The sequence below is a fragment of the Colossoma macropomum genome, unplaced genomic scaffold (genome assembly GCF_904425465.1).
Source record: "Colossoma macropomum unplaced genomic scaffold, Colossoma_macropomum, whole genome shotgun sequence".
NCBI classification, from domain to species: domain Eukaryota; kingdom Metazoa; phylum Chordata; class Actinopteri; order Characiformes; family Serrasalmidae; genus Colossoma; species Colossoma macropomum.
Genome location: NW_023494795.1, coordinates 25,501,187 through 25,516,611, shown reverse-complemented (window position 1 = coordinate 25,516,611; position 15,425 = coordinate 25,501,187). Strand labels below are relative to the sequence as shown.

General features: G+C 39.3%; 1 protein-coding gene across 3 annotated transcripts in view; it reads left to right on the top strand.

The window, feature by feature from the left end:
* Window positions 1-1,594: 1,594 nt before the first annotated feature.
* Window positions 1,595-15,425, top strand: part of susd6 (sushi domain containing 6) — a 38,534-nt gene continuing 24,703 nt past the window's right edge. The window contains exons 1-2 of one of the 3 annotated variants that reach the window (XM_036581998.1): window positions 1,595-1,849; window positions 12,177-12,339. In XM_036581998.1, coding sequence (XP_036437891.1) covers window positions 12,219-12,339 — 121 coding nt within the window. In that variant the 5' untranslated portion in view covers window positions 1,595-1,849; window positions 12,177-12,218. Of the gene's footprint in view, window positions 1,850-1,881; window positions 2,668-9,984; window positions 10,323-12,176; window positions 12,340-15,425 lie in introns of those variants that run through there. The other 2 variants (XM_036582000.1, XM_036581999.1) reach the window with 2 other exon arrangements.

The window sequence follows — 15,425 nt, the reverse complement described above, 5'->3', positions numbered from 1 at the left end:
GATAACTGCATTGAGCATGGATATGCGTTTATACACACATGCACGAAATGAAACGAATGAAATGAAATAGTCTGTGTCACCTGTAACATTCAAATTAAACTTTAGCATGCTTTCTAAGCAAAGTGTGCAAGAGTTTAGTTGTTCTTTAAGGGATTCTGTCCTTCCTGTAGCTGTCTCCTTAACACACTTCCTCTTCACTTTCACCTTTCACTCACTTTAACTTGAACAGGAGAACTGTGCTGTGTCGTCCTCATCCAGTTAAAGTCATCCTGCACGTTGTTGTATTGTACTGTACCTTTACCTTAACTGCCTCATCTAAATGATGGAAGTGTTGATTGGTGTTAAGGTGAAATGATTTTACCAAATATTTTAAATTCATTCTCAAATATTGACACTTGTGATGACTTTGTTCATAGTCTGCTCTGTTTCAGAGTGTAGGCAAGAAACTGTTGTGTAGTTTACTTTATTGCATGTACAGTACTAAACTACTGAGATTACTCAGAATGTGTAAAAGGATGTAAGTATGAAAGGATATAGGTATTACCTTTTATGTGCTCGATGAGATCCTGGGCACATTATTATTATTATTATTATTATTATTGTGTAATTGTATATACAGGAGGACATTTAATAATGTCATGGCAAGAAGCTTTCAGTGCAGAAGCTTAAATAAGACCTCTACTTCATATCAGATGCTTATTTAATAGTGCAAATAGTCACTATTTAAATAGTTAACAAATTACTCTGATGTACATCTAATGGTTTATGTGAGTATGAGAATAACTAAGATAAAGGCTTCATAAATGAGGGGTTTCTCTCAATATGGCAACAATGACCATGCGCTCGTGGTAATATTGTTGTGCTGCCCCCTAGCGCTCGGAGTGCCAAAACGCCCTGTATTCCAGAAATAAGAAATGCAACTGAGGAGAAAGTAAACTGCTTTTCTTACAAGTATGATTAATATTCGTGTCAACTCACATTTGAGGATATACTGTTTCTGTTGCTGTATATTACTGCAAGTATGTTACTAGGAGGACAATATGACAATATTGTTACCATGATAAATTATAATGCAGTACGCTTTTCTGGGTCAGCAACTGCATGATTCATTATAAAGAGAGCATAATTAGCCGCCTTTTTAAGTGTATTTAGTGCAGTGCAGTATGTGAAGCATGAATAAAAAATGATTGTAATGTGGATCTACTTGTGCTTTTTGTCTGTTCCATCTTATTAAAACTCAGAATAACTAAATATCATGATATAAATTGTCTATCATGTAAATGTAAAAGTATACAGAGTATTTTACTGTATACTGTTACTGTGTTACAGTTGTATACTCAGCATGTTACTGTAAGTACACAGTGTATTTTACTGTACGTTACTGTTAGTATACTGAGTATGTTACTGTAAGTTTGTTACTGCTGTATACGGAGTGTGTTACTGTAAGTATGTTACTGTAAATATAGAGGTTAATGACCCCCTTTCTCTCGGTGTTGTATCGCCCTTGGTAGCTCCGTTCCTCCGTTCAGCTGATTGTGGAAAACAAAAACACGCTTTCTGCCCTGCGCAGTTCTGACTCCGCCCTGTTCCTATGGAGACGGAGTGAGAGCGAGGCGGCTGGTGGACAGAGCGGAGCGGAGAGCAGAGCGCTGTGTGGAGCCGCTCAGCGCCGACAGTTTGGGGCAGCAGTAACAGCAGCAGCTGGTATCGGATGATTAAAGGGAGAAGAAAACCGCACATTACACGATTAGTTTCTACCCAGTCAAAACTGTATACAGACACTGAACCTTTAGCCGTTCGAATTAGCTCCATGCCCCGAAAGTGAGATCGGAGAGGGCGGCTTTCACTGGTAAGATTTTCAGTCTTTTATTCTTGTGTGTGCGTTGGCCGGCCAGCTAGCTAACCCAGCTAGGCTAACAATTGTTGGAAATATTTTTCAGAGTTAGCCAGTAAGCTAACACGCTAGCTCTGTCGGCTCACAATAAACAAAGACACCGAGCAGCACAGTTAACACCTACATTAACTTAGCTAGTTAAATACGAACAATGCGGATACCATATAACACGGAGGAAATGAAGACTCACTTTGTTTTGTTGGCATTTGCGATTAACTTTGGTCAGATGTTTAGCTACTCAACTAGTGCCGCTTTAGCGAATATTAAAATTAACCTTGCTTTTTCAGAATGGTTTGCTGACATTAGCTGTCGTTGATAGGACAGGTTAATCAAAGTAGAGACAGACTATCTTAATATTTTATAGTAACAACAATCAGCTGAGGCTGAAGTAAATGTTGCTAGCCTGCCGGCCTTAACAAAGGTATGAACGTCTGTCTCTCTTCGCTGATTTCAGTGCAAGTTAACGCTGCAGTGTGATAGTTAAATAACCTCACTCCCTCTTGGTGGCATTTAGAGTTTTTGTTTCTATGTAAGTTGAATCATTTTACACTAAGCTAGCAAAGTCACTCGTGCACTCTGTTTTGAGTCAGAAGGGCGATTTAAAAAGTGCCTTGTCTAAATATGGTCAGTTCTCCTGTTATGATCCGACTGTTTACAAACTACTCTGAGCTTTACGTTTGTGGGAGATGGCCGTGTTTAGGTACTGTATGCTGTGTTTGGGCCGTGATGTATGCGCACTGTGATGGCGAATAAGTGACTTTTGGCAGAATACAGTAAGCTTTTCTTTGTTTCAGTCGCTCTAATAGCGTTTGCACGTGTCGGCGCACGTGTGACTAAAATTCGGATCAGGCTTAGTACACAGGGGTTTTAGTACGCAGCTCATTAGTGTAGATTGAGTTTAAAAGCCCCGGGGATGTCCTGGTTCAGTACATACCGTTCTAGGTTGAGTTTGTGACGCAGCTTGATGGAGTTTCTGGTTTAGTAGAAGAAGAAAGAAGAATTTCTCAGGAAGTAGGTTGATTTAAAGGGCTAGTGTCATGTGAATTTTCCTTGCTTTTGTGTTGATGTAGTACGTAAACATTGTTAAAATTTAAAAACATACCATTCTCCAGTTAGTACAGCCCATATATGGAAAGCAAGTTAAAACAGCCTGTTTTTGAATACATTATTTTTGTGATGTCAAAAAAAAAACAATTTCCATAAATCCACCTGTTCGGCCTATAGCAGTTTAGCTCTGCCCACTCACTCTGAAGTTATGAAGAGTGTTTCTGCCTGGACTGCAGGCAAATGAGATTTGGTTCTCCAATCTGATCTTTTATGACGACTCTCTGCACTGTTATTTGAAACTAATCATATCAGATTTGTGCGCCCAGACATCACCAACCTATCTGCATAGGTTGCTGTGGTAACGGCGTAGGCATCGGTAACTATGTAGCTACACTGGTGCTCTTCTTGAATCCCAACACTCTAGATTTGACAGTTGTTTGTTGTTGCTTGTCGAGTGACACAAAAGACACTTTGAAATCTGTTTTGAGTGGCCAGAGTGTCCACACTGAGACACATCTGTAAAAATCAGGTTGGAATCGCATTTCAAAGCCCCTCCAAATGTAGTTTGAGTCTGATTTGCTAAATAGGTTTTCTGCTGTCCAAAGTATCACAAATATTTATGGAAACAATCTGGATAGGCCAAAAATCAGATTTGGGTTGGCAGTCTGAACAAGGCCTTTGAATGAGGCAGAATACACAGCCAATCAGAACAGAGCTTATTAACTGCACACTAACAAAAAACAGCCTGTTTAATTTAAAGGGATGTAGAGAGGTAGGAAAATAGCCATGTAAAAATGAACTAAGACTGTTTTGGTGCATAGGAACATACAAACGCCACAGGTGTACCACAAGAAGAAAAAAAATAAAATGCATGAAAAATATCAGATTTCGGCCCTTTAAGACAGGGTTGCTCAATTCTGGTCTTGGAAAACTACCAAAATATAGCACACCTGATCCAGGTAACAAAAACCTTCAGGGGCATCTAAATATCACAGCCAGGTGTGTTGGATCTGGACTCTCCAGGGTGGAAGATCTCCAGGACCAGGATTAGGCACCCCTGCAGTAAGACATAAGTCTGTCAGATCATTGGGCTCATCAGGCTGCTTATGAAATACCCCCAGGTCACTACTGATGCTTGGGACTAATCTCAGCAGAGACTCTTGCTCAGCGACTGTAAGCAGTGTGGTTTGTGAGTAAGCCTCAAGTTTTTGATTTTGTTCTCAGTATGTCTAAATGTATTCAGACATTGCTTCTTATTAGTGAATTCAGATGCTCTAAGGTGCACCCATTGTGTTTAGTTACGCACACACAGCTTGTATAACCCCCATCGAAAAGCATTGCCAAAGAATGGGGCACTCCGGAGCAGCTGCACATGAGCCTACGGTCACCATGACTGATGCCAAGTGACAGCTAGAGGGGAATAAAGTCCCCCATCATTGGGCTGTGGAGCTCCATCCCTTTGGGATGAGTTGGAGTGAAATTTGTGATCCAGAACTGATCGTCCATCATCTGTACCTGACCTCACTAATGTCTTTTAGCTGAATGCAATCAAATCCATAAGAACAGAGGCTTTTACAGCAGCAAAGGGGGAACAAACTCCCAAAAAAAAAGACAACTTAGTCAACAAACTTATTAAGGACATATAGTGAAGCTCACTACTGCAGGTCAGCTTAGTACAGTTGGGCTTATCTGTAGTTTGTGTTTGACATAGTTAAGCACCCTGGTGCCTTCTGTAGAAGAGCAGCATACATTTAAACTGTTTAGCTGCAGATGTTTCATTTAGTAGACATAGTGACAGTTGTATAATCTTGAGGATTTTTCAGTTTTCTTCTAAAGCTTAGTGTTCTTTCAAATTGTATATGTTACTCACATGACTTTGGTTCTAAACAAACTTTAACATTATTTACTAATGGTATGTTAGGGTTTGAAAAAATTGAGCCATAGTACATCGCCATGGTAAGATTCTGTGTTGAACTTTTTTACTTGTTTGTACTGCATGCATTAAATTCAGAATTTATTTCAAAATGCAATATGCTTGCAATTTCGCATTTGTAGACTATATTTGATTATACAGCCGCATGACTTTGTTAAACCATTGTTAAAATAATTGAACAGTACATTCTTGTTTTCTTTGAAATAATGTCAAGGTCTTGTGCTCTTGGAATGATGTTCTGTCAACTTAGTAAACCAGATCATACTTGAGGAAGGTGCTAAGGCTCATCAGGCAAAAGAATTTGAGCCTGGTGTGTTGGTCTGCATATTGCTGACAATGCAGTAATTATTAATGACTTTTTTGGTCTTGACATCAGCAAGATTTAAACAACATGGCAAAAATGTACCATGTATTCACATTAGCAGGCAACAGAAGAACAGAGTTTGGATTTTCTCAACTTTATGCAAATGAGGTATGATGTGGTAAAGCAACAATCTAAATAATTAGCTCCAACAAATTGGTCACCAGAATCTGCTCCTATCAGCATTTCATTCTTGTTTCCAATAGTGCCATCCAAAAATGGATGGGATATATATGAACCTGTAAAAGTGTTATGTGTTTCAGCCATTTCAACCAAGTGTATAAAATCAAGCATATAACTATGCAGTCTCCATAGGCAAATATTGGCAGTAGAATGGGTCATACTAAAGAGCTTGGTGACATTAAACATGGCACTGTCATGAGATGCCACCTTTTCCACAAGCCAGTTTGTGAAATTTCTGCCCTAGTCAATTGTATGTGCTATTATTGTGAAATGGAAGTCTCTTGGAACATCATCAGCTCAGCCACGAAACAATAGACCACACAAACTCGCGGAGCAGGACCACCAAGTGCCGAAGTGTGTGCAAATCACCTGTTCTCTGTTGCATCACTCACTACAGAGTTCCAAACTGCCTCTGGATGCAACATCAGCACAAGAACTGTGCATAAGGAGCTTCATGAAATGAAGCGCCAACTGAAGTGGTGTAAAGTACACCACCAATGGACTCTGGACTCAAGTGCAAATGTGTTATCTGGAATGATGAATCATGCTTCACGATCTGACACTCTGATGGACAGATCTGGGTTTGGTGGATGCCAGGAGAACCACACCTACTGGAATGCATAATGCCAAGCAGTAAAGTTTGGTGGAGTAGGGATAAGATGGATAAAAATACAATTTGTTATTATGATTTAAATCTGAAGACGGTTAACTGCCTACAAGAATTTGATGGTGATGTTTTGTACATCATCTGTGTTTTCAGAATACATCTCAAAGATTTCAGAGTATCATGTGACATGATGCTGGAATACAACATGCAAGAGCAAATTTATTCTTGTGCTGTCATATTTGGATTTATCCTTTCCAGTCCTGTCCTTTCCTGTCCTCTGGAGAAAGACAATTTCATTGCATTAAGCTTAGAACTCTTTTCACAGAAGTTATTTGGAAGGTCACAAATGATAGACGTTTCTATAGATTGTCAAGTCTGAAACCTTAAGTAACCAATTGTATTGAGTGGTTACCAATAATTTAACATTCTTTAAGGTGTTAGTCTTAAGACCTGTCTAAACAAGCCCTGGATGTAGCCTTGTTCTGCTTTGTATCACTTCTGTCCTTCTAAAATGACTGCTCAGACTAGGCCAAGGTAACATATTGATTACTATCAAGTTTCATCTGTTGCGTGTTATGTTTTGTGTCTTCAGATTGCATCTTTGCAATGTTAAAACCACCACTTTGTTTTTACAATATGTGGCTGTAACTGTGTGTAGGAAATGACACTGAAGATTATGCTACAAGGTGACAGACACTATGTGAGGCAAGGTGGTTTTTTGAAAGGCAGATCTACGTCTTGATTACTGTCTTTAGGGAACCACATTGGCTCACCCACTTCTCTCTTTTTAAACCTCTTGTTCAGTTTAAATTGAAAGATTTCACTTCGGAGGATTTTCAGACCAGTTTGGGTGTTAACAGTGTGGTACAACCTAAAAATTATGATTACAATCAAATTGGCCAATACAGTTTAATATGGTGCAAAATTGAGATTCCAAAAGTTGTAGTTAAATGGTGCTTTACTGACCGACATGTTAGTGCAAGTGGTGATTGTCAGCTTAGCGGTTTTTTTAAGGCCTAGCATGAGAGCAGTGAATCCTTAGTAATGAATGGTTTACTTCACATCGTCTTTGTGCTTTGTTGTATATTATATAGAACAAGACACTAAATACCTGTTTTAATGGCAGGATTTTCCCATCCAAATCCAATCCAATCCAATTCCAATGTTTGAAGTCTCTATGGGCTGATATAGTGTACCAATCCAATACCAGAGCTCACTTAAGGCATCTGTGTTTGACATTAGCAACATATGAGGATCAGTGTACAGTAGATGCTATTGTACTATTTTTTTTAGGATTGTGCAGATGTATGGATAAAGTATGTTTATTACAGACGTGTGTGTGTGTGTGTGTGTGTGTGTGTGTGTATATATATATATATTATATATATATATATAGATATATATATATATATATTATATATATATATATATATATATATTACTTTATCTTGACCATGACTAAGAAACAGTTTCGAATGTGGATAGGTCACATCGGACTGATGTCTATTAAAGCTGAATGATTAATCATGTTTAGATCAGTTGTACTTTGACAGAGTGTAATTTTCAAATTGCAAGAGCTTCCATTTTAACTATATCCTAGATTATTCAAAGTTTTCTTAGCTAGGTTTGGGTGTCATTAAAATGTTTTGATAACTATATCATTACTGATACTTTCTTTTCATTACAAACCAAAAGTGGGTGTGGCTTAAACTAGAAATGAGTGTGCCGTGCTGCAAATGGGTATATTTAAAAGCCGTAATACATTGCAGAGTAATGAAGAAGCCCTGGCATAAATAACAGGCCAGTCAACAGTCTAGATTTTGGAACAAGCATGCCTGTTGGAATAGACTGGCTACTTGAAATTTGGTATTGAACAATCCAGAATGTATTTTGGGCAATACCATAAAAGTGTTACATTTTGGTATGCAGTCCTATTCTTAAATTTTAAGTAGAAAAATTTAACCTAATAATGCTGAGTTCATGAACTGGCACTCAGGCACTCAACAGGATTCAAGCCTCAGGCCCAAAAAACCCTCCTTGGTAAAAATGAGGCCTGGAGCTTCATTTTTAGAAAACAGTCATGTGTAAATCGCAGTATTGGTCAGAAAAATCACAATTAGAAAAAAATGTGTTAAATTGTTCAGCCCTACTGTTCATATCAGTTCGGTATGTTGGATTGGTGCGTCACTAACCTCAACATCGAATGTCTAACCTTAATATTGAATGTATCAGTTAGGCCCTAATGTGTGGCAGCTGCTTTTCCGTCTCGTACTACTGAACCCTGTGGGCTTTCACACCTTGAAATGTGCTGCAACAAAAGAGCCTTTCTTAATCATTCTGACTTGTGCACTTATTGCCAGATCTCTGTTTCTCTCTTTCTCTCTCGCTAGTGTGTTACTCCAGCAGTAAGCACTACAAAAGCTTCTTTTTCCCCCTCACACAAATTTTATATAGAAACTCTGGACTTGATGACTGGAGCTGTGCTTCTCCTTTTAGTGCCACATCTGACAGTTTCTTTTGACGTCTTGCGTTTTCTCCCTCCATCAAACAGTTATGAAATGTGTTGCTCCTGTGACACTTGGTTGTGCTATTAAGAGCTCTCTGTCATTCAGGTCCTCACTTGCTTTTCCCCAGTGCACAGGACAGGATAAAAGAAATTGAACATTATGGAAAATTGGAGGTGTAGAGTTCATCTTGTTGGCTAGGTAGCCTCCTGATGTTAAAAAAATGATTTTTTTTTGCAGTATGATTGTGTTCCTGTAAAATAACATTGAGAAATGAATGACTAATTATATCCCAGCTGTGTTGTCGTCTGTTTGTGGCTTTGTTACCTCTCCCTGAACAAAAGCTTCTGCCATTTGGGCTGTTTATGACTCATTTACTTTAATGACTCTCTTCATTGCTTTTTTTTTTTGGAGACACATCATATCTCACCAAGATGCATTTTGTGCATGGCTTTAGCAGCCAACTTTTTGTTGTTAGATTAAAATGTTAGCTTTAGCTCTGCATGCACACACAATTTAGGCAGCAGGACTGGAGCAGACTGCAGTACAAGTGTGTGTTTGAGAGAGAATGTGGCAGCAAGCGAACTCTGTGCCAGCGCAACTTGCGTCACACGTCTTGTTCTCTGTGGGCCTCCTGCGGCGGAGTGGACAGCGTGGTGGGAACACCAGACTGGCATCGTTGTAGGAGGTGCTCTATCACACTGATCTGAGCTTCAGCAGCCTTGGCCGCACACATGCTCCATGCTCTCCTGTCGCTTGCAGCAGAAGGAATGCTGACAATTGGCAATCCCTTAATTACTTACACCGCACCTGCCTCTCATTTGTGCGATGGTACGCAGAGTACCAGTACCTAGGAAGCATGAAATCGTTGACTTGATACAAATTTAAATATCATTTCATATTAGGATACTTTGAACTTTATCAATACTGCGAAGTAGTGTTTAATATGTAAAATGTTGTGTCTGCTTTATAGATATGTTTTATGAATATTGCCACAAAAGATCAACAGATCTGTTTAACATATTTTAAATGAAATTTGGATTAGTTCTTTTATTCTAGCTTCAAGGCAACTGGCCTATCCATGATCCACTCACGTGTCATACATGCGTTTCTTAATTTCTTATGCCTATGAAAGGTCACAGTCTCAGGATAGATCAAATGTATTTTATCTTTTTTTCATGTAGTCAAGCTAACCTTGGCATTATATCACATTCATTGTCATTTCCAAACTGCCTAGTTTCAAAAAGCTGCAACATACAACATAGTCCAGCTGAGTAGCATTACATTTTTAACTACACTGTAACGACTCCAAACTCCAACTGTATACATCAGCTTGAATGGGACATTAGGTTGGATAGGGCATTTCTCCCTCACTGCTCTGTAAAACTTGTCCAGCCTTGGAACAGTTGCTAGTATTTACATACCATACCGTACAGGTTTGTGGGTGGTGCATGATGGTGAATTAGACTAGCAAACGTGTATATCAGGAAATATCGGTAGTAATATGAGGTGAATAGTGGTTACTTGAGTTCTTTGCAACAATGTTTTATACTCAAGTATTGAGTTCACAGACAATAATCTGAAATTAAAATGTTGCTTTTACTATAAACACTGTTGCTATAGGTAGCGGACACCTGTTCAGTATGCTGTCATGTCAGCCACTATCAAAGACCGAGAGAGGAAGTGAAAGAGAGAGAAAAAAGAGGATATAAACCAGCTGATTACTCAGTGGGTAAGATAGACAGCTATTGCTGCAGAACTCATTTACAGGACGTGAGGAACGCAGAAGCAAAGTAAGATATTTGATTTGAATGATTTTGTAACTGCACATATGCTGCAACTTGTACTTATTTCGTAATCTTGCCAACCACACTTCTGCCTGTTGTGTGGTTGCGTTTGTCACTCAGTGTGGCCAAGTATGTCAACCGCTGGTGACGTGAACTTTAGTATTCAGCGACTATCTTGCCCTGCGATCTGCAGAGCAGGCAGCTGATTCCCAGATTGTTTCTCATCAGATTGTTTTGGATGAATCATGAAAATGTGTGTATGTGTACAGGCTTATGTATATCGAAGAAAGTATAACTGACAAAATAAATATGGCCACCTCTACATACGTGTTTTCACACGTAAAGTTCTTTCTGGAACAGAAACTGTTTGCACTGAGAGTTTGGTACGTTTGGTCAGTTGACTAAGCTGTTTCTGAGCCCCCATGTGGTCCAGAGAACTGATCCCTGACCCTACTGAAAACAGGGGTCTGGCATCAGCTTGTGAAACCGGTCAGCATTTTGTATAAAACTGTGTGCTCCAGGCGTTTTGACTAATATGATTGGTTTATCTTGTAATGTTAGTACCTGTTTTAAATCTTTCCTCTTCTTTATTTATATAGTACTACTTAAAGATGTTCTCCAAGGGTTCTATATAGCACCAAAAAGGGTTCTTCTATAATTACAAGCTTGACATCATAACAATAGCAGAACCTTTTTTGGTGCTATATATAACCATATACAACACATTCTCCATCAATCTGAAGAACCATTTCACGATGCAAGCACCCTTTAATAATCCAAAGGGTTCTTTGATTGTGTATGGTTCTATATAGAGCCATTTTCTTTACTAAAAACCCTGGAAACCCTCTTTTCTAAGAGTGTAGGGGTGTAACAATACACAAACTTCAAAATTTGTTTTTAATACGATACAGTGGGGTTATATGATCTTGTAGGACTCCCGTAGGATGTCTATGGTTTGATCCAGATGGCTAGCTTTACTTTTGAGAGTGGTTTCCACAAAAGACGGCAAATAAGAGGCACCTGGAAGAGAGCCATGGGCGTATTTTTTGATACAAAATAGTATATTGAAATTTAAACCTTTATCCATTTTGTAAAACCGATTTAAAATTGTTACACCTTTTCAATCATCTTCAAGAAGTGCAGTGTTCCAATGAACTTCTTTGTTTTAATAAATGTAGAGCGTCCTACAGAACTCGCAGCCTGTGCTGAGCTATCTGGCTAAAGGTTTTTTTTATGTAGTGCTCCTGCTTGAATACATGTCACACACCAGCAGTGAATGCTGTTCAGCGTGGTTTGAGAGTTTGTACCAAAGGTAACAGACCATTTAAAAAAAGAAAAAAAAAAAACTATAAATGCATGAAACCTATTGTCGACCCCTTGGCAAAAACTGCACACAAAATGATCCACAGTTCTGAAGAAGTGCTCCTGTGTAAAAACAAATCCTGCGATGATGAGCCCCTCCCTGAAACAAGCTAAGAATCGGTCCTGGGTGCACACAGGCCAAGTAGGAAAACAGCCTGAGACTACCAGTCCTGAATGTTCATGTCCTGATTGCCTTCTGTTTTCACTCCCTCTGCAGGATGTTTGAGCAGAATCTCTTCCTCGTAGCTTACGGGCTCTGTTCTGTGACATTTGAGTCGTTTTGCAGTTGCAGTGTGATGTATAAATTATTCCTCTAAGTGTGTCTACTGCCAGAACTTGCTTGAATTGTTAATTCCTCTTAGACATGGATTCTCTGCTGTTATGCTATTGGTTAGGACTGTGTAAAACAACATCTGCTGGTAGATTCTGAGCAGGTTCTGCTCTGCTGCGCTGCCTAGAGGTTGAACTTTTGTATTTAAACTGTGTGTGTATCCTTAGGTTCAGCCGGAGAGGACTGTAGCTGTGCAGCAGGGCTGAAAGATGTGCGATGGGATGGTAGCGTGTGACACGCCAGTTTGGGGCACACGCTCACACGCTCTGGTTGCTGTGGCACTGCAGCTGTTCCTCTTGCTCACCACGATCCCTACAGCCCAAGCCTCAGGTAAGAGCAGCATTTTCTGCCTTCACTACTCCTTCACCTCTTTTATTCAGGACCAGCAGTGCTGGGTGATATATCATCTGTACTGGTACTGTCACACAACAGTATAGATGTTTAGTTTTAGAAATACTGATCATTAAAGTTAAATGAAATGTATGTAATTTGCTGGATGCTTCAGATTGTTTTGAGCTACTTACAAATGTCCAACACGTTTTAAAAATGAAAAAAAAATGTGTCCTTTCTAATAATCTGGTTTCTGTCTGTTTATGAAACAGTCAATTCAAAACATGCTGTCTAATTTGTTTAGCATAGTTTGACAGCCCTCAGGCATTATGGATTCTCTTCATGTTTGGCTTTAGCACGCATCTTGATCCTGTCATAAGGGATCAGTTGTGCTGGTGTGAATTGGGTCCAATGCAATGCATTCTGATCGTCACTCAAGCCATGTTTGGAGGTCAGGCATGCATATGACCACATAATGTTTGTAGTGTGAATGGTAAAGAGTCCTGAGACATCTTGATGCATCCCAGAGAGCAACGACGGACCACCTAATCGACTGCATCATCACAGCAGAGGTTAAAGCAGCTCAGTAGTTTCTTTCCTTGTCTTCTTTCATTTGTTTATAAGTTGCACTAGCACTCTCAGCGATCTTAGCGTTTGTAACAGCCCTTACATTTACATAAATTAGAACTTGCACATTTCTGACTGAGACTAAACGCTGTGAGAAAGTAATGTGGTAAATGTGTGTGGGATCCTTCCTCCGGTAATGAAATCCAATCATAAGTAGTCACTGTACAAATGCAATGTGTGAGTCTCGCTGTAAGCTTGTGATCAGATCGCTCAAGACAGATAATGGCAGGTATAAACAGGGCCTGACTTTATGAATGCAAACTAAAATATCTTCTGATACTTGATATGCTTGGAGAATATTGTCATATTGAACTGTATCAGTATCGCCTAGTACTAAGGACCACTGTCAGACCATGAATGACAATACAGCTGTTGTATACAGTCTGTGGAATGAATGTGGTTTGCTCTGGAAATATGGCTCGTCTTACATTGTTTGGATCAAATTTAGGGTTTGAGAGTTTTGGGGTTTTTGTTGTTTTGTTTTGTTTTTGCCTGTGTAAAATCTGAGGACTTGTTTTTGACCATGTTGGATCAGGGGTCTTTGTTTACAGTGTGGGTTCACGGCATATGTGCAGCAGCACTGATGGTTTGTGATGACACAGACAGAGAAGACAGCATGTGGTTTGGAAGGTGTCCTTGTTTTTGTATCGTGCTGATTTCTCTTGCCGCAAATAGAAGGCTGGGCTGGTCTTCTCTCTTTTTTTTCTGTTTCTCTCTCTTGCTTCATGTTCTCTCTCTTGTCTCTCTCACTCTCTCCTCTCTCTTGTGTGGTGTCTTTCTGTCTATATGTCTGTCTTCCTTTGTATTTTTCTCTCTTTCTTTCTTCTATATGTCTTGTCCCTCTCTTTATCCTTCTTCTCATGTTTTTCTCTCTTCTTTTCCCCTCTTCTTTCTCCCCCCTCTTGCTTTCTCTTACACAGTCTCTTTGCATCTCTCTCTCTCTCTCTCTCTCTCTCTCTCTCTCTCTCTCTCTCACACACTCTCACACCCTCTCCATTAACAGATGTCCTTGCAGGGAGGCGTGTGCTGTGTTTATTTTGGGGGTGTGGCGTGATGCCCTGTCTGACCTGCTGTATTTGTGTTCAGAACACTTACATTCTCCTGCTTAATGTGACAGTCCTAAAATAGCACTAATTCAGTGGTTCTTGTACGCCTTGCTGTCTTTGTTCAGCACGCGTGGATTCACAATGGCTCCAGCTCGTCTCGGCCTTATGTAAGATGATTGAATCACCGGGAGCACTGCAGAGGGTGAAAAGAGGATGGAGAAACAGAGACAGAGTGAGAATACGAGTAGTTTAATTCTTACATTATTGCTGTAGTAACTTTTACCCATAACGCCAGACTGTGGAGGAAAGATAGTGTTTCCCCGAGAGAGTGTGTGTGTGAGAGAGACCATAAATTTAGCCATGTGCTACCAAATTCCCACAGGATGATGGGAAACATAGAAATTATGGACACTAGGCTGATCTCTTTGGAGAAATTGCTGATTTTCAGCAAAATGGTTAGCATTTGTTTGGGGAAAATAAAGATTTGCTTTTGTTTCCTAAGGTTAATTGTAAGGTTGGGTTAGATTTAGGGCTTGATTGAATGAAGTAATTATGAAAAAAATTAATAAATCAAAATATTTATTGATAAATGTTGATTTCTTCGTTATATAAAACTATATAAAAACAGATATTTTGCAGTTACATATTCTGTATATGAAGGACAAATTTCATTTGTATCAGAGAGGCGTATGATCTTTTCAGACAGACTGCAAAGTTTTTACAGAGAATGAAAAAAATGCAAAGTTTTGAAAACATGAACATAAACACTTCATCTTCTCAGGCTGCTTGTTGCTAACGGTTTTAGCAGAATGGGCTGTTAGCCAATGTCTGTGCCTTAGAGTTGCGCTGGCTAAAAGAATAATATGCATGCACTCCGTTCTTCCTTCTTCCTGTTCTCTGGTTTGACTTGATGTGAAGGTTTCAGTGTGTTAAATAAGTAAAAATCAACAACTAAAATTGAACTATAAATATGCCTGGAAAACCACTTCTGATAGCATTTTCCACCTGTGCCAGCACTCTAGGTGTAAATGCACTTATTTTCCCCATCTTTATTAGTCTGCCCTGAAAAACACATTTATTTATCAAGTTAAGTGCTAGCAAATCAACTGCCTTGTCTGGAAACTGCAATATCATTTAGCTTTTTGATGTCCCTGGGTTAAAAAAAAATATATTTTGTGAAGTTCTTGTTCTTAAAAATTCTTTTATAGTTTTATGGGAAGCAACAAGATATCTTTACATGTTTGGAGACGTACCACTTTATCAGCAGGTCTGTTTTTGTTGTATCACCCTTTTGACAGTTGTCAGCCCATACTTATCGCCCAGAAAACTACATACTGCAACTAGCAGCCTTGCATGCTATCCAATCTGCCTTTTCCTGTCAGTGTAGGCAGTTCTTGGCCACACTGAGTGACG